At 44.2% G+C, this 17,848-nt stretch overlaps 1 protein-coding gene across 1 annotated transcript; it reads left to right on the top strand.

The window, feature by feature from the left end:
- Positions 1-749: 749 nt before the first annotated feature.
- On the top strand, positions 750-15,941 carry LOC307123193 (alpha-2-macroglobulin-like protein 1; the record flags this gene model as incomplete). Its single annotated transcript, XM_079811636.1, has 35 exons — positions 750-1,275; positions 1,419-1,496; positions 1,670-3,481; positions 7,668-8,048; positions 8,168-8,220; positions 8,307-8,327; positions 8,425-8,590; positions 8,670-8,754; positions 8,825-8,939; positions 9,017-9,137; positions 9,228-9,337; positions 9,413-9,583; positions 9,661-9,888; positions 9,956-10,168; positions 10,243-10,392; positions 11,096-11,221; positions 11,289-11,382; positions 11,561-11,699; positions 11,784-12,009; positions 12,096-12,219; positions 12,291-12,412; positions 12,496-12,547; positions 12,643-12,726; positions 12,818-12,994; positions 13,121-13,196; positions 13,285-13,441; positions 13,540-13,614; positions 13,685-13,847; positions 14,627-14,811; positions 14,880-15,101; positions 15,174-15,295; positions 15,392-15,473; positions 15,556-15,639; positions 15,714-15,819; positions 15,901-15,941. 35 exons carry the CDS (start codon positions 750-752, stop codon positions 15,939-15,941), a joined length of 6,687 nt encoding a protein of 2,228 aa, XP_079667762.1.
- Between the last annotated feature and the right edge of the window lie 1,907 nt (positions 15,942-17,848).

The following is a 17,848-nucleotide window of genomic DNA, read 5'->3' on the forward strand; positions in this document are numbered from 1 at the left end:
ACCTTCGGGACGGATATCTCGGATTCCATTTCTACGTGAGTGCATACTATTATATTTTATTGTTGTGTCGGCGATACCCTGTGCTTCACGGTACTACCGGTGGCTGGTTTCGACCGCGCTTGGGTAGCGTTTTCACCGCAAACCTATATATTATTATTTTACATTTTACTATCTTGGACGTTATAATCTTCCGGTTCTATCCGAAGATTTGAGGGACGTCTGACCTCCGGAGTGGGTGTTATTACAGTTCTGAGTGCCTACGGTGCTACCGAGGACGCGTTATTGACGGAGTCATGGATCATAGCCCTCTCATCCCCGTTTCAAGCTGCAGATTGTGTCCGAATTCGATGCTTCCCGACGACGGACATGATGTATGCCCATCTTGCTTAGGGATTCAACATTTGAAGGAGGCTCTAACTGATCCGTGTTTGCATTGTAGTATGCTACCACTGTCAGAAAGACAGCTTCGCTTGGCTGAATTAGACACTAACTCACCTGTTAGTCTTGCGCAACAGCCGCGACGCGCTCAAAAGCGCCGTGCTTCGGCAGCTGCTGGCGCTCCAACGAGTAAGAAAAAATCTTCACGACAGACGGAAACTTCAGAACATATGTTATCGAAGACTGTGGCTACTCTCTCTTCAGAAATTATGGAGATGAAACGTCTTCTTCAGTCTCTTCAACCCCCAACGCTAACCACCCATACTGGGAACACACCAGTGGATGAGAGTGATTTCCAACCCTCAAACGATATGGATATGGATTTGGACGCTCTCTCCATGAGCGCGTCTAATTCACATTTTCTCGATGCAGAGTTGGCGGAACCTGCCACGCAACCCACCCTCCCACATGATGTTTTTTCCAACCTGTCAGCTACAGGTGGTTCGAGTGGTGGGTCTGTACATTCATCGGGTGCAGGCCCATCTTCTCCAGATGATATTTTATCTATTCTGCAGATGGCTGTGGCTCGTTTGGGTCTTGACGAATCACCTGTGCAGCCCGTTCAAGCCAATGTGTTTTTCAGACAAGCTGCTGGTAGTAATGTGTTTGCAATGCCACCATGCAAGGACTTTGTGACAGAATTCTCCAGTGCACTTACAAGTCCTAACGTACCTAGAAGAAGATCAAAGACAGCCCGCACACTGGCTTCAATGGCCGAAGCTGACTCCATTGGTGTAGGATGGGCTCCTGAAATTGAACAGCCAGTAGCAGCACTGGTGGTATCACCGGATGAGGCTTTAAGAGGCAATGTACGCTGCCCAAGCGCGCAGTGTGGACGTACTGACTCTTTCCTAAAGAAGGCATATGAGTCTGTAGCATATATAACGAGGGCTGAGAATACTATCTGCCAGCTACTTCTTGCCTGTAATAATACGTTGGAGTCCGCGAGCGTGGATGCTTCCATTCCTCGGTTCTTACAGACGGCTCTGCTGACTATGGGTCATGTGACGCGGGAACTTGGTACACTTTCATCGACCCTTCTAACAGCCAGGCGCCAGGTATGGCTTGCCCAGGCAAGGTTATCTGAAGATTGTAAAAAGACGCTGAGAGAACTGCCAATTGTACCGGGACACCTTTTCGGCCCCAATGTTTCTGAGGTATTGGAGAAGAGAATGAAGTTGTCAGAAGCAACACGACAACTATCTCAAGTACCACGGGCACCACCGTTTAGGATGCCATTGGCTCCGGCTCACCCTCGCTACCACGGCTCAGAGCAACGAGTGCGTCAACACAATGTTCATCAGTTTCAAGCACCACAGCGTCATAGAGAGACTGAACAGGCTCAGGGACCCCGTCCTTTTCACCGTCACCGTCAGGGGGGGCCACGTCAGCGCCCCCCCACAGGTCCTAAAACCAGAGGCCAAAAACCCTGAAGCTATGGGGCCGGCAGTCGGTCGTTTTACAGTGCAACACCTAGATTACTGGGAAAATTCAGTGTCCGACCCCTGGGTTCTGGCAACCTTGAACAGGGGATACACTCTGCAGTTCCGACGCCGGCCTCCCAAGTTTTCAGGAATCCTTCGGACAGTTGTCAAAGATACAAACAGTTCAAAGGCCCTTTCCTTAGAAATTCATTCACTGTTGCTGAAAGGAGCCATAGAAAAAGTTCCTCCCCTCAGTCAGAGGGACGGGTTTTACTCCATGTACTTCCTTGTTCCAAAAAAGGACGGCAGTTTTCGGCCAGTTCTGGATCTGAGACGCCTAAATGTGTTTTTAAAGTCTCTTCCTTTCCGAATGTTACGCACGGTCGATGTTCTTCGATCTGTGACGAAAGGAGACTGGTTTGTGAGCGTGGATTTGAGGGATGCTTACTTCCATGTTCCCATTGCTCCCCACCACAGGAAGTTCCTAAGATTCAGTTTTCAGGATCAAGCCTATCAATTCAGAGTCCTACCATTCGGTCTATCTCTTGCTCCTCGCGTTTTCACAAGATGCATGAGTGCAGCCCTGTCTCCCCTTTGGTCCAAGGGCATGAGGATTCTGCCCTATTTAGACGATTGGCTGCTTTGTGCCCCAACAAAACAACATGCTATTCGCAACACCAAGGTTGTGCTGGAGCATATTCAGAGGCTGGGTCTAACTGTGAACGACACAAAGAGTCATCTGGTCCCAGAGCAAACTCTAACCTTCATAGGTATAACACTCAACTCCATCACAATGTCTGCCACATTGTCCCAAGCTCGGACGGACAAGATTTGTCAGCTACTGACTCGTTTCCGTCTGGGAACAAAAGTTTCTTATGGTGTCCTTCTGCAACTAATGGGGATGTTAGCTGCCGCCACATCCGTGATTCCCTTGGGCTTGCTTCACCTCAGGCCCCTTCAGAGGTGGAGCAACAGCTTGGGGTTGGACTCCGCAAGACACCGTCATCGCATGATTTCCGTTTCTCCTGCTTGTACCCGTGCACTGAGACCCTGGAAACGAGTGACGTTTCTGAGAGCCGGAGTGCCTCTAGGGGTGGTGCCCTCCCGTCGAGAAGTGATCACAACCGATGCTTCTCTAACAGGATGGGGGGCAACTTGGAGTCAGAGGGGAATCAGTGGTCACTGGTCACCAAGGGAAGCCTTAGAACATATCAACATCTTGGAACTGAAGGCAGTGTACTTAGCTCTACTACACTTCTTACCAAATCTGGTGGGTCGTCACGTGCTTGTCCGTTCCGACAACACGTCAACGGTTTTTCACTTGAACCATCAGGGCGGCACCAGGTCACTTGCGTCTCTACAGCTAACTCGCAAGATCCTTACATGGTCTCAGGGCCGGCTAGCTTCGTTAAGGGCAGTTCATCTCCCAGGATCAGACAATCAAGTGGCGGATGCTCTGTCCAGGGATCTACTGCTCCCGGGGGAATGGAGACTTCACCCGGACGTGGTGCAGTTGATTTGGCAGCGGTTTGGCAAGGCGGAGGTCGACCTGTTTGCATCAGAACTGACCACTCATTGCCGCTGGTGGTTCGCGAGAGCCGAGAAGTCCAGCCCATTGGGTCAGGATGCATTAGCCCACGAGTGGCCGAGCTGCCTTTTGTATGCGTTTCCCCCTTTTCCACTTCTGTGGGAAACACTGCACCGAATATACCTATGCAAGCACAGGGTGCTGTTGGTGGCACCTCGATGGCCAGCCAGGCCATGGTTTCCCCTCCTTCTGAGTCTACTACAGGGCGAGCCGTGGCAGCTTCCTGTCAGAAGGGACCTCCTTTCTCAGATGCACGGCCGTGTTTGGCACCCAGACCCGTTTCGCCTTCAGCTCTGGGTCTGGCCGTTAGGCCTAGTTCACAGTTAATGGCTTGTGAACCAGCGGTAGTGAACACCATCAGCAACGCTAGGGCTCCTTCAACACGACAGATTTATGCTGCTCGTTGGAGGATCTTTTCTTCTTGGTGTGGGGATCAAGGAATTGACCCAGTTCACTGTACTGTGCCAAAAAATTTGAGTTTCTTGCAGCATCTGTTAGATGACAACAAGGCGGCCTCCACTTTAAAAGTTTATGTTGCTGCCATATCTGTTTATCACGACCCAGTTGATGGTGCTTCATTGGGGTCTCATAACCTTGTTTGCAGTTTTTTGAAGGGAGCGAGGCGTTTAAAACCTGTTCGTTCTACTCCCTTTCCGGTCTGGGACTTACCGCTTGTTCTAGAGTCCCTTTGTTCACCACCATTTGGACCACTGGCTGTTGCGGATATTAAGTGGTTGTCATTAAAAATGTCATTTTTGTTGGCCGTCGCTTCCACTAAACGTGTTGGTGAGCTTCATGCTTTATCAGTGAGTGAACTGTGCTTACGCTGGTTGCCAGAGGATTCCGGGGCCATTCTTCGACCCAATCCAGCTTTTCTCCCTAAAGTTTTGTTACCACAATTTGTGAATCAGTCTATTCATCTGGCTGCTTTTCAACCGCCTTCCACTCACTCAGGGACAGATGGGGGAAGGTCTCATCTTCTGTGTCCTGTACGAGCTTTAAAGTGCTATGTTAATTCTACCGCTTCTTTCAGACAGACGGATCAGTTGTTTGTTTGTTACGGTGAAGTACGCAAGGGTGCGCCTTTGTCCAAACAGAGACTATCACGCTGGATTGTTGAAACGATAAAGTCGGCGTATAGCAAATCTCATCAGCCCTTACCAGCAGGTGTTACTTGTCACTCCACTAGGGCAGTCTCATCGTCTTGGGCTGCTTTTCGGGGAGTTTCCTTGGCAGATGTATGCGAGGCTGCTACCTGGTCTTCTCCATGTACCTTCGCAAGGTTCTACAAGGTTAATGTTGCTGCTTCCCATGATGTGAGCTCTGCAGTCCTTCTGGAGCAACCCTGATGTTGCAGGTGGGTGGCATTCCTCATGACTGTGTTGATATGTGTCATCCACTAGTGCTTAGCACCGCCTCTGGCGGTCAGGAGGAATGAAACAGAACGCTAGTTACGTATGTAACTGTGGTTCTGTGAATTCCGGATGACCGCCAGAGTTCCTTGTCATTCGGAATGCGCGAAAAAGCATTCCGAGGCTGGGCACCGAGCTGCTGGGGATTATATCCTCGCGTCTCGGTCTGCGTCATGACGTGACTTTGTTGTTATAATTTTCTCGACCTATCGAGCTGGCGCAGCGATTATCCACTAGTGCTTAGCACCGCCTCTGGCGGTCATCCGGAATTCACAGAACCACAGTTACATACGTAACTAGCGTTTCAAAGCTAAATATAAAAGTGTTTTTGTGTTTTTCATTAAGAATAATATTAAACGCATTCAAACAATTTACTCAGAGTTTTCACTTAACCTCCTTTCTGAAACGGGCCCCTGGAACGCAGCATTTGATCACAGACATTCTCTGCAATTATTACAAATCACTAGGGGCGCGTTTCAGAAAGGAGGTTAAATGAAAACTCTGAGTATGTTAACCCTGAAATAAGGCAAACTCTGGGTTTTCTGTTTCAGAATGGGAGGTATGTCAAACCCGAGAAAGCAGGGTAAGTCAAGCCCGTTTCTAAAAGAGAGGTAACTTATACTCAGAGTCAGTTACTAGGGTAACTTACTCTGTGAACCTAACCTGGTCTGGAGCAGGTTTTCTTTGGTAAACCCAGAGTTTCTTTCAGTCTCCTCCCCTTTTTTAAAGCGCCAGCTGTGTTTAAATAGTTTATTCATTCATTCAAACTGCACAAATGCTTTTTTACTGAGTATTTATGGCTGTATTTCAAAAAATATATACATTTAATCTAAATCTAAAGTAAGCGAAGTTTACTTAAAACAAATTAAATTATCACTTGACAAAAATACATAGTGAAAAAAGTATTCTTTGCAGTGGAGGTACATTCATTCATTGCTTTCATCATGAGGACACTGTCAAACGGACAAAAATGGCATGTCCTTTTGGCTTTTATACAGGAAGGATCCTGGCGTTCACTTGATAAACCTCTAGAAGTAACCTATAATTAGAATTTCCTTTAGGATTTCCAGTGGTTGGACGCATTGATGACACGCATATTCCCATCATCACACTTTCTGAAAACGGATTACTGTATGGAATGGAAGGATGCTGCCAGATGGTAGTACAAGATATATGCCATAACCACCACCACAGCTGTTAAATACATTTATTTACAATTTTTATGGTCATCTTTATTTCCTACAAATACTTTATTCTTTTTCCTGATGGATGTTAATTTTCTTCCATCCATCTCCTCTTCATCTGTCAGTGGTGCTGGTGTTTGGCTGGCCTGAGTAGAAGTCAAATGTTAATGTTATTACCCTAATTAATAAATGTAACAGGCGGGATCAGAGAACATTTCATTATGTGAAAAGAGCATAGACCCTTTTCACATTTCTGGGTTTCTCAGAACGGAAGTCGTCATAGGGTTAACTTTTATAGCGGTGAATGAAAGAATACATTAAATATATATTTTTTGTGTCCCCATTTGCTCAAATAGCAAAAGAAAAACTCCACAATAATGATTTAACAACTTTCAAAAAGAGGGAAAAAATAGAGTGAGTTTAGAAACACTCACAGCAGCGGTAACTTGTTTTTTGTAATTTGATGCAAAAGTAATATAATACAAAGTATTAGTGTTATAAATGTACATAGGCCTACAGTTAAAAAAACAACAAAAAAAACACAAAAAACGTTGCTGGATTTACGATATTGATGACCATTAAAACACGTCATCACTGTCTGTGAAAAGGGTCTGTGGGAAAAGCTGCTGCACTTTGGACACTGAATGATATTTGATTAATATGTCAAATGTTTGTAAAGTCATTAAACCTACACTCATGAACATTTTATGCTTAAAGCTTTACCTGATTGAATTATGTTTTTATTTTTCATTTTTAGCTGCTGCCACATTCTTTTTTTGCCTTTTGGATACCATGAAAATTAAACTTAATTAAAATAATTAAGAATTAAACTTACATATTGACCCGGAAGTATGTGAACGTCTTTTTTTTGGTGGGTGCTGTTGCCATGGTGAATCGTAATATCGTAGCTCCATTGATTGTGGCTTTTCATAGTTGGAGTGCATGTGCTTAACTCAGAGTCAGTCTACTCAGAGTTGATTGAACTACCTCAATTCAGCTGTTCTGAAACCCAAAACTCAGAGTTTCCCATCTCAGAATAAGTCAACTCAGAGTTCAGGTTTAAACTCAGAGTTGGTTGAACCTCCTTACTGAACCGGGCCCCAGAGGTCCCCAGATAATACTAATCCCGTGCGATTAGGGCTATAGACATTGATTTTCACCACAGGGGGTCTTTAAACACTTAACGAATGAATCTCGTTAATTTAATTGATTAACCACCACCTGCAATTAATTGTATCTGCCCTCAAGACATTTCTATTGCCAGAGGATAAAGTGTGCTGATAATTAAAAGTGTTTAAATATCACTGCCATCATCAGTGCAGATCATTAAGAGAAGCTGTTGAGCAGTAAACAGCAGTAGAGCTTAACAGAGGTTTCTGAAAGAGACAAGTGATTCTTGTTTGGTGTTGGATGATCGCTCTTAATGGCTGTGAGGGAGATTTGTGTTTGGAAAGGGCTCATTTTAGCTCTCTTCATTTTTGCTGTTGCTGGACAGACACCAGGACCGTAAGTATCATTAAATGTTTGGAGTGAACACAAGTGTCCTGATGTTGGTTCTAGGCTGTTGGGGTTGTACTAAAAGTATTTTTCCACAGGTTATTCATGGTGACATTCCCTGCAGTGATTGAGTCTGGATCTGATGCCAAATTATGCGTAACTCTTCTGAAACCCCAAGAGAGTCTCACAATGACCGTTTCTCTGCTTGATGACAACAGGGCAACTCAACTTGTGCAGCAGGTTTCTTCTACACCGTTTCACCGCTGCTTTAGTTTCCAGGTCTGTTATCATGAGACATGTGGCTTTTTCTTGTCTGGTTTGTTGTATGTTAACGGAGTTCCTCTACAGGCTCCTCGAGTAGATGGAGAATCTGTGCAGAAACTGAAGGTGGAAGTTCAAGGGAGGGTCTTCAGAGCGACTGAAGAGAGGAAAGTCATGTTCAGAAGTTACCTGCCGTTGACCTTCATCCAAACAGATAAACCCATCTACAATCCAGGACAAACGGGTGAGCTGTGAATGACCCTTTGTTGAGTATTAGAGCTGTAAACTGTCCATTATGGTACAAGTTCTGATCATCAAGTGCATTTTGCAATTAATGTTAGCATTTATTGCGGTCTCTTGCAGTGAATTTCAGAGTTGTTACCATGGATCCCAAATTTGTGCCTTTTGATCAGATGGTAAGACCTGACCATGAGAATTGCACATTTGCTGCATTTGTTAGTGCTTTTAAATGCCTAATATTCCGGTCTTTTGTGTCTTTCAGTACAATCTGATGGTGGTGGAGGTGAGAATTTGCTCCAGTGCAAGTCTTTGAATGGAGCTGTGGTGATTTTATGTACTCTTGCTTTTTATCTTTCCTGAGATGTTAATTGTTTTAATAGGACCATAATAATAACCGGATTGGTCAGTGGACAAACATTTCCTCAACGGGGATGATCTTGCAGCTTTCTCATGAGTTGAACCCAGAGGCTCAGATAGGGATGTACACACTAAATGCTTTTATTGGTGACCGAATGATCTCCCAAGTTTTCGAGGTTAAGAAATATGGTAAGTTGTGTGTGTGTGTGTGTGCAGCAGTTCATCAACAGATCTGAGGTCTTAATCTAAAGCCTTGTTTCTGGTTTAGTTTTGCCCAAATTTGACGTGACCGTAAACACCCCACAGACGTACAGCGTTGCAGATGTGGGACTGAAAGTTGAGGCTTGTGCCAAGTGAGCAATGTTTTTATCATTTCGTCTTGTGGTTGGTCAGTTCTTGCTCTCATTCTTTGATGTTTCCCAGATACACGTATGGCCAATCTGTACCTGGTCAAGCGTTGGTGGAAGTGTGCCGTGATCCCTTTCCATACGTTGAGGTTCCTGATTTGACCCGTCAGTGCCTGAATAAAATTGCAAAGGTGTGACTCCTGCCTTACCACTGAGGGTTTGTCTTCTGTTTGTGCTTGACTTAAATATGACTCTCTCCTGCTACCAGATGAACGCCACGGGCTGTGCCTCTCTTACTGTCGCTACATCAGTGTTTTTCAACACCAAGTTTGAAAACAATATGCAAGATGCTTTTCTTGTAAATGTGAACGTCACTGAGGAGGGAACAGGTGAGCTATTGGCTGAGCTGAACCAACAGCACATGCTTAAAATGGATGTTGACGTTCTAATTTTTATTTTTTTTATTTTTTCCTGTCCAGATGTAATGATGTCAAAATCTGCAACGGTGTCCATTACGTTTGAAGTTGGCAAAGTCACGTTTGTGGACACCCCGGATTATTTTGAACCTGGATCAATGATTAAGGGAAAGGCGAGTAAAAGCTTGTCCTTGGTTGCGGAAGACTTTTCATTGGTTCCCTTTCCTAACCTTGATCATTCCCAACAGATATCCGTGTCTCGTTTTGATGGGACTCCAATCGCGAACAAAGCGGTGTATCTCTTAGATGGCAACAGCTGGCCAAACAAACGGCTGCTGAATCTGACCACAAACCAGAACGGACTGGCCATGTACTCCCTCAACACTGCTAATCTTCCTAAAGCTGATCTCAATCTGGTGGTATGATTTGCTCTTTATATTGTGACATGATGAGATTTCTCTCTCACAAGAAACTGATTCCGTTCATTATTCCCCAGGCAAGTGTGACTCCAGAGGTTGTTTATAGTTACAAATCACCATACTTCACTACAGATACGAGGGTCGTTCAGCTTCTCCAACCTGCTTCTCCTGACAGCCCATCATTTAGTGAACTGACTGTAGTGAAACTCGATCAGCCGCTCAAATGTGGTTCTGCTTTCCCAGTGACCGTGAAGTATTCTTTTGTTGGCGAGACTGGCGACTACAGCGTTGACATCATCTATATGGTGAGTGGACATTTTTTGTGTCCTGGTATGTTTGAGCACCTTGTATCACCTGTTTGTCTTCTGTCAGGTCTCGTCCAGAGGAGTGATCATCCTCCATGGATTTCAGACAGTCAGAGCGAGGGCATCTGATACAGTCACAAGCGGCTCGGTGTCGTTCCAACTGTCTGTCAGTGTCGACATGGCTCCAGCAGTGCAGATTCTGGTCTACGGTGTTCTGCCCAGTGGGAATGTAGTTACTACTAGTGTGTCGTTTGGCACTGAAATGTGTTTCCAAAACCAGGTATGATGTACACTAGCATCTTTTTAGCTTAATGTGGGGAATGGTATGTGCCCTAAAGTGTTTTCTTGTTCCAGGTTTCTCTACAGTTTTCTCCTGCTACGGCCGTTCCTGCTGAGGGAAATGTTCTGACCGTCTCTGCTCAAGCAGGATCTCTATGTGGCCTTAGCGCTGTAGATCAGAGTGTCCGGATCTTGGAGCCAGGAAGACGCCTGAGTGCTGAAGTGGTATCAGTGTGCCTGTTTTAAACCATGGTTTCTCATTTAGACTTCCTAAAGACAGACTTCAAGGATCAATTAAGATTAATTTAAAAAAATATGAATTGGGCTTGAACTGCACAATTGTAATCCTCCACGGCATGTTTATTGCTTGTAGATGGTTTAACACTAGGCCTATGTTACATGTGTGAATCAGTGGGCGGGGCTAAACAGGCAGTGAATAAGTAGGCGTTGATCTTCTGCAGAGGCAGTGTTTCACTACACTGACGTCACAGCCTGGCACATTCTGAGATCGATCGCTTGCTGGGCCAGGTGTCTATAAAAGCTATTCTTTGACTAACAAGGAAGTTTTCAGCTCTGAAACTTACAGGATATCCTTATTACCATGACCTTTTATATATCAAAAGCTCAAGGGAAAGTTGATCTCAATTCATCACCCCTTTAATGTAGGTGTATTATGTGACCATGTTGAATATGGTCTGCCTGATGCTATTTTTCTTACAAAAACCCATCAATTTGCTGCAGAAGGCTCTTATTAACCGGAGCCGTGTGGATTACTTTTAGAATTAAACTTTATTTTAAATTAACTGAACTCTCCCTTTAAATCTGTATCCAAACATCCCACTTCAGTTTACTCATACAGCTTTCATCTAACTCTACTTATTTTTACTCGATTAATGTGGTTCACTGATCCATTTCCCCCTGTTCTCAGGTGTTCAACTTGCTCCCAGTGCTATCACTATCAAATTATCCATATGAAGTTGAGGATGAAGAGGACTGTCTGAATGTTCGACCCCGTCGGGCTGTTACTACACATCAAGCCTACGAAACCTTCAAGGTAGGAAGTTTATCCTATAACTAAATGCTCCATTTTCAAACATCTTATGTTTGTCTTCATTTTGAAGAACGCAGGGATGAAGGTTGCAACAAACTTGCCTATCAGAGCCCCTCAGTGTCTGATGTACAGAGGCCTGAATTATTATCGCAACTTCCGTGATGGTATGTCTGCCTGTTAGTTTGACTCTTGCTTTAGAAATTGCTACATGACTTGCAGATTCAGTTGCTATAACTCAATTTATACTGGTTCTAGACCAGCTCTGTGTAATGTGATGGGGAGTTCATCAATTCTGACAAGCCTCAGAATTTAATATTGGGACCGCAAACAATTGTCTTGCAGTGATGTATTTTCGTGGTCGTCCTGAAGCCATGGCAATGGCGGCTGCTCCAGTAGAAAGTGAGGGTGGTGCTTCCTCTTTTGACGTGACCGTTAGAACTTACTTTCCAGAAACATGGATCTGGCAGCTTGCTCAAGTGGGGTTGGTGTGAACTCTTTGATTCCCTCTAAAGCCAGTGTTTACTTCTCGTTCCCATTTATTTCTGTCTTTTCTGCTCCCCTTCAGAGCCACTGGATCCACACAAGTTCCTCTCACTGTTCCTGACACCATCACCACATGGGAGACTGAGGCGTTCTGCCTGTCCTCCAAAGGATTCGGTCTGGCTCCTCCTGCTCTGCTGACGGTCTTCCAGCCCTTCTTCCTGGAGCTCTCTCTGCCGTACTCCATCGTCCGTGGGGAGTCGTTTGATCTGAAGGCCACAGTCTTCAGCTATCTGTCCAAGTGCATCATGGTCTGTCTTGGTTTATTTACCTTTTTATATAATGGATCTGTGTATAGAGAAGGTCCCATTTTTGCTCTGTGCTCTTTCATTGGCAGGTTAAAGTGACTCCAGCTTCATCCACAAACTTCACTCTTAAACCATATCCTGATCCGTACTCGTCCTGTCTTTGTGCCAATGGGAGAAAGACCTTCAAATGGACTCTCTCAGCTTCTGTTCTCGGTCCGTTTTTGTACCGTTTATGAACATGCTAAAAGTATGTGGTGTTGCTCACTTCCTGTCTGTCACTGTAGGAGCTGTCAATGTGACTGTCAATGCTTCAGCTGACCCATCCCAGACTCGATGTGGCACTGAGGCCGTGACCGTGCCGACGAGAGGACGCATTGACGTTGTCACGCGAAGTCTTCTTGTCCTGGTAAGTGTTAACCAGCCTTCTGGCATTTGATCATAGAGCTCAGTCTGCTTTACTGATGTGGTGTTTTTATTCCCTTTTTAAAGCCTGAAGGAGTTGAAAGGACAAACACCCAGAGTTGGTTACTGTGTCCAAAGGGTTTGTTTTCACTCAATGATTCCCAAACACGCTCTCCCTGTATAGCCAAACATTAGCCTAGTGCTCAATGCTGATCTATTCTGTTTGGTATGCAGGAACTGTTCTTTCTGAGGATGTGACTCTGACGTTTCCAACAAATGTGGTTCAGGGATCTGCCAGATGCTCCGTTTCAGTCCTTGGTAAAGCATCTCCATTGAGTAGAAAGTGGTGCATAATGTTTGGCAGAATAACTTTGTTTCTGATGTGGGTTTTATGCTTGTCCTCTTGTAGGGGACATAATGGGTCGTGCACTGAAGAATCTAGATGGGTTGTTACAGATGCCATCTGGATGTGGAGAACAGAATATGATCACTCTTGCTCCAAATATCTACATCCTGCTGTACCTGAAGGTCACAGGGCAACTCAAGGCAGCCATTCGAGAGACCGCCACAGGCTACCTTAATAGCGGTATGGATATGCAGATTGAGTGTTGGAGAATAAATCTAAAGGACATCCAGTCCTGTGCTCCCCATTTGAAGGGGTTAAGACTCTAATACCCCACCCCCTACAATATGTGGTTTTTGACTTGAACAGGATACCAAGGACAACTGAACTACAGGCACAGTGACGGCTCATACAGCACTTTTGGCTATGATGCATCCAATACATGGTGAGTTTCATGATATTATTCTAGTCTTGCATGACATCTGAGTCACCAGCATTTAAGTTCAGTTTAACAACACTTCCTCCATGGCCAGGTTGACTGCCTTTGTCATGAGGTCTTTTGGTTTGGCAACGCAATTTGTCTTCATCGATCCGACTGTCCTTCAGAGTGCAAAGGACTGGCTAATAAGCCAGCAGGGTTCAAATGGCTGTTTCATGCAACAGGGAACTTTATACCACAACGACATGAAGGTACATGTTATCAAATGGACCATAACCCATAGGCTCTGTCTGAGGTTTATTTTTACAAATGTGTATATCATTTTTTCTTTTTAATCCGTGTGTTTCAGGGTGGAGTTGGTGATAATGTGACCATGACTGCCTACATTGTCGCATCTCTGCTTGAACTAGGCGGCCCTGTCAAAGTAAACCTCTTCAGTAGTTGTATGACATCCTACTGTTCTGGCTTTTGTCTAATGTCTGCTTTGCTTTCAGGATCCCGTCATTACCAAGGCTCTGTCCTGCTTGAGGCCTGTTGTTGGGAACCTGAGAAACACTTATGCCATGGCTCTGCTGGCGTACACCTTCAGTCTTGCTGGAGAGACCACCACTCGATCACAGCTTTTAACTGCCTTGAAGAACCGTGCCATTTCTGAAGGTGAAATTCAATGCTTAAGACTTTATACACAGCTCAAGATGAACATAGGCTGGTGAATGTCAGAGTTCTTGATAAAGTAGAACTTGCGTAAATGCAGGAGCTCATCCATAAAGTGGCTAAACGGGAAGTTATCCATATAAACACAACGAAAGATGTTGACCTGCTCCAACTGTCAATTTCTTAACAGAGCCTATGATTAAGTGTTATATACTTTGCACAAGGTTTAAGCTGCAAACATCAACCATTTTCACTGTAAATATTTCTCACTTCATTACTTAGTAGTTTTGCTAGGACAACTCCATTAGTTAAAGACTACAATGCTCATGACTATCATTGCTCAGCTAATTAAATCATCTTAAATCTATAAATGCAGTATCATCAAAAAGTTTGGTCAGTTGTGTATAGAATTTGTCAAGGCTGCATAAAGTTGTCTATACACAATGTACCACAGTTTTTGAAGTCTTAACTCTCGCTCTTAAGATTGTTTCAAATAAATGCGCTCTCTCTCGCTGGGCTTTTAAAGGGGCTTTGAGCACCAAATCAGCATTATTTCTGAAGGATCATGTGACTGTGCTTTTCATTGGCCATTACTCCATTCTTCAATTTACATTTGAACATTCAAATGGAAAGTGCATTCAAATGCAGCCTATGAATCTTTCCAAAACAATCTTGCTTGCATGATCGTACAAACACTTGTTGCAATTGGTCCTGGACTCCAGTGTGACTGACACACCTTAACCCTGAATTTGTATTCTTTGGCATAACTTTCTCCTCTTTAGGCACTAGGCTTCATTGGTCTCAGACAGCATCTGGTGATACTCTGTCGGTGGAGATCAGTGCTTACATGCTGCTAGCAGTTCTCACTGAACGGCCTCTTACGACGGCTACTCTGGGCTATGCTAACCGCATTGTCAACTGGCTGGTGACCCAACAGAATCCCTATGGAGGCTTCTCCTCCACCCAGGTGCTTCTGACTACCAAACATGAGCCCAAACATTCATGAGTGGAGTTTAATCTGGTGCTTGTTTTCAGGACACAGTGGTGGCTCTTCATGCCCTGTCTGTGTACGCTGCTCAAGTCTTCAGCTTGGACGGCTCCACCACCGTTACCGTACAGTCCTCAGTGGTAGGAGGAGACTCTTACAGCTTCAGTGTGAATCGGGACAACAGGCTGCTGTATCAGGAGAAGCCCCTGAAGAACATTCCTGGCACATATAGTGTTAAAGCGTCAGGATCCACTTGTGTGTCTGTGCAGGTCTGTATCTTCAGCTCCTTTACGGGTTTGTTGCGCACATCAAAATCTTACTGTGCTTTACTTGTACTATAGGTTGCATGTTTCTACAACATCCCAACACCCATTAAAGATACCAAAACACTGAGCGTTGCCGTAAAGGTGACTGGAGACTGCCGACCGCTTGGAGCCAATCTCATGTTGAACTTCACGGTGAAGTAAGAATGGCTTTGACTTTGTCCTGAAACCAGTTTGTCCCTGACAGAGGGGAACTGCTTTCTTGATCCTGTTGACTAAACTTTATTTGTCTTCAGATACAACGGAGCAAAAGCAACTACTAACATGGTTCTAGTGGATGTTAAACTCCTGTCGGGCTTCACAGCTGATACATCACTGGTTCGTAAGATTTGGAAAATCCCAAGATGCTTGAAGCTCCTTCAGATGTAATTGTCTGTAAACATTGGTCTCTTCCCCTCAGCTTGGATCTCCACCCCAATCGTTTGCCCCACTAGTGGAGCGAGTTGATGCTGAAGAGGATCATGTCCTAGTGTATCTGAAAGAGGTGAGACTGGGTTTAATCACTAGCTGCCATCTTGTGTCCTGTATGTGGTGCTGTTCATCCTTTCTGTCTTGCAGGTTCCCAAAGGCGTCCCCATGAGTTACACACTCCAGCTGAAACAGGTTCTTCCAGTGAAAAATCTCAAGCCAGCAATCATCAGCATTTATGACTACTATCAGACAAGTATGCTTTCATCCTAATCATGCTTTTTCTCTGGCTGAACTCCCTGAACTTGATCCGGCTCATTTCATGTTCCTCTTTCAGGTGATGCGTTTGAGACCACCTACACATCTCCCTGTCCATGACTCTGCTATAGGACATGACTCAAATAAATTATTTAATGCAATCACTTGTTTGCCTTTTTTGTTGGACATCTGACAAGTGTTGCAGGGCACTGTTTTTAAGACCAGTAACTACACTTCCAAAAATACCTTCCTTAGTCAATTTTTGCACAAGAATTTGTAGTCTACAGGACTATTGCCCTGTCTAAATACCCACACTTGTGGTGTAGGCCACTTGAGAGTGGAATTTATGACACAAGACAGTCTTACATACGTACACACAAAGTGCAGTGCCCTTAATGCGCACTAAACCTAAACTCTTGAATACCGCTCAAGGTGAAACATATCACATGTACAGGAACTCGTGTTCCCCAAAATCACTGTCAAGGGAAACCTTCCAAGTTTAATCAGAACTTTCATATCTTTGCACAAAGTGCAACACTGTGCATTATGTACAACATTTGCAACTGATTTGATCACTTGTGAAATCCAAAATTGAACTTATCAAAAACAATTGTGTGCATAGCCTGCATATGATGGTATTGACCAGATGATAACTTGTAAAGAGCTTATAAAATATAAAGGAGTCAAAATGGCAGCAGGAATTCTGCCGTCACAAAGAGCTGGTGCCAAAACTGAACTTTTGATGGGCAACATCACTACAAGAGAAACATATGCATGAGCATTCTGTGTTTAAGGTCTCCATCCGGTTTATAGGTCAGTGAGTTCAAATTGAACCAGTTCAGTTGGAAGAGCTCCTAGACCTATCTTTTCAGCAGTCTTGTATTTAGCAGTGCCAGCCAAGGTTTGGATGCCAAGGTTTGGATGTCAGTGTTCACACTAACTCAAATTAACTGCACTAAGAGTAATTGCCCCAGGGTTTGTTTTAATTGAACCAAACGTGCCAAGTGTGGACACACCCTTAGTACACCAAAACTAACTGATGTATATACAACTTGGGGGCATTTCCTCCTGAGGAAACATGGGAGGCAGTGTCTCCATATTCTAATGTTTTTTTTTTTCTAATCCAATTGTTTAAAACCACGGAAATATTCCTAAATAAGACCAATTGTATCATTCGTTTTTCTAAATGAAGTGTCCAACAGTGACACCTGCAGGTCAGGTTACAGCCAGTGGCCCGGAGCTACTAGTTGTAGATAATAATTAACCGACTTCCTATGGACTTTTGTCCAAAACTTAGACAAAGAGGACAGAGGACTCGTTGTGATCACAAGACAAAGAAACAAACCAGATCTCTGTCTTTTCAATGACTGGTAAATGAACTCCACATGACACAGCTAAAACTCCAAGCAAACTCACAGAAACTGTTACATATGGAGTGCATCAAATCACTGATTATTGGACTTTCATTCAAATAGCCTTCGACATAGCTTGTTAGTGTGTTTACAACTGATACACGTGACTATTATGCATGTGTATCACTCCCAATTCATGCAATTATATAACTATTGAATGAGTGGATGAATACTTTTGTGTTCGTATGGGTATAATCCAACAGATGAGCTGAATGAAATCTTTATAGAATTGATCATGTCCTTATAGTAAGAAATTAGGCCTAAATTTACTCCCTAATTGGCAAGAACCCATCCAGGGGATGGGCAAATATTTGAGTTTAATCTCAGAACACGAAGGAAGAATCCAGTTCAGAGTTGTTCAGGGTTGACCAGATTGAGTTCTGAACGGAGAACTCCCAGGAGACGATCTGGCGATCGTGGCAGACCAAGATCAGAGAAATTGGGTCAAACAACGATTTCATTCAGGCCATCTGCTCTTCTCTCACTTTCCTTTCTTTTACTTAAAGTTTATTTTCTTTCCGTTAAGTCTCGGGTTCTGTTAATTTCCGCCGCAAAATTTTCTCAACAACGAGTTTCTAACAGCGCGCTTCAACTTCAAACAACGCCCACGAGACT

Source organism: Gobio gobio (assembly GCF_949357685.1).
Source record: "Gobio gobio genome assembly, chromosome: 1".
Lineage (NCBI taxonomy): Eukaryota > Metazoa > Chordata > Actinopteri > Cypriniformes > Gobionidae > Gobio > Gobio gobio.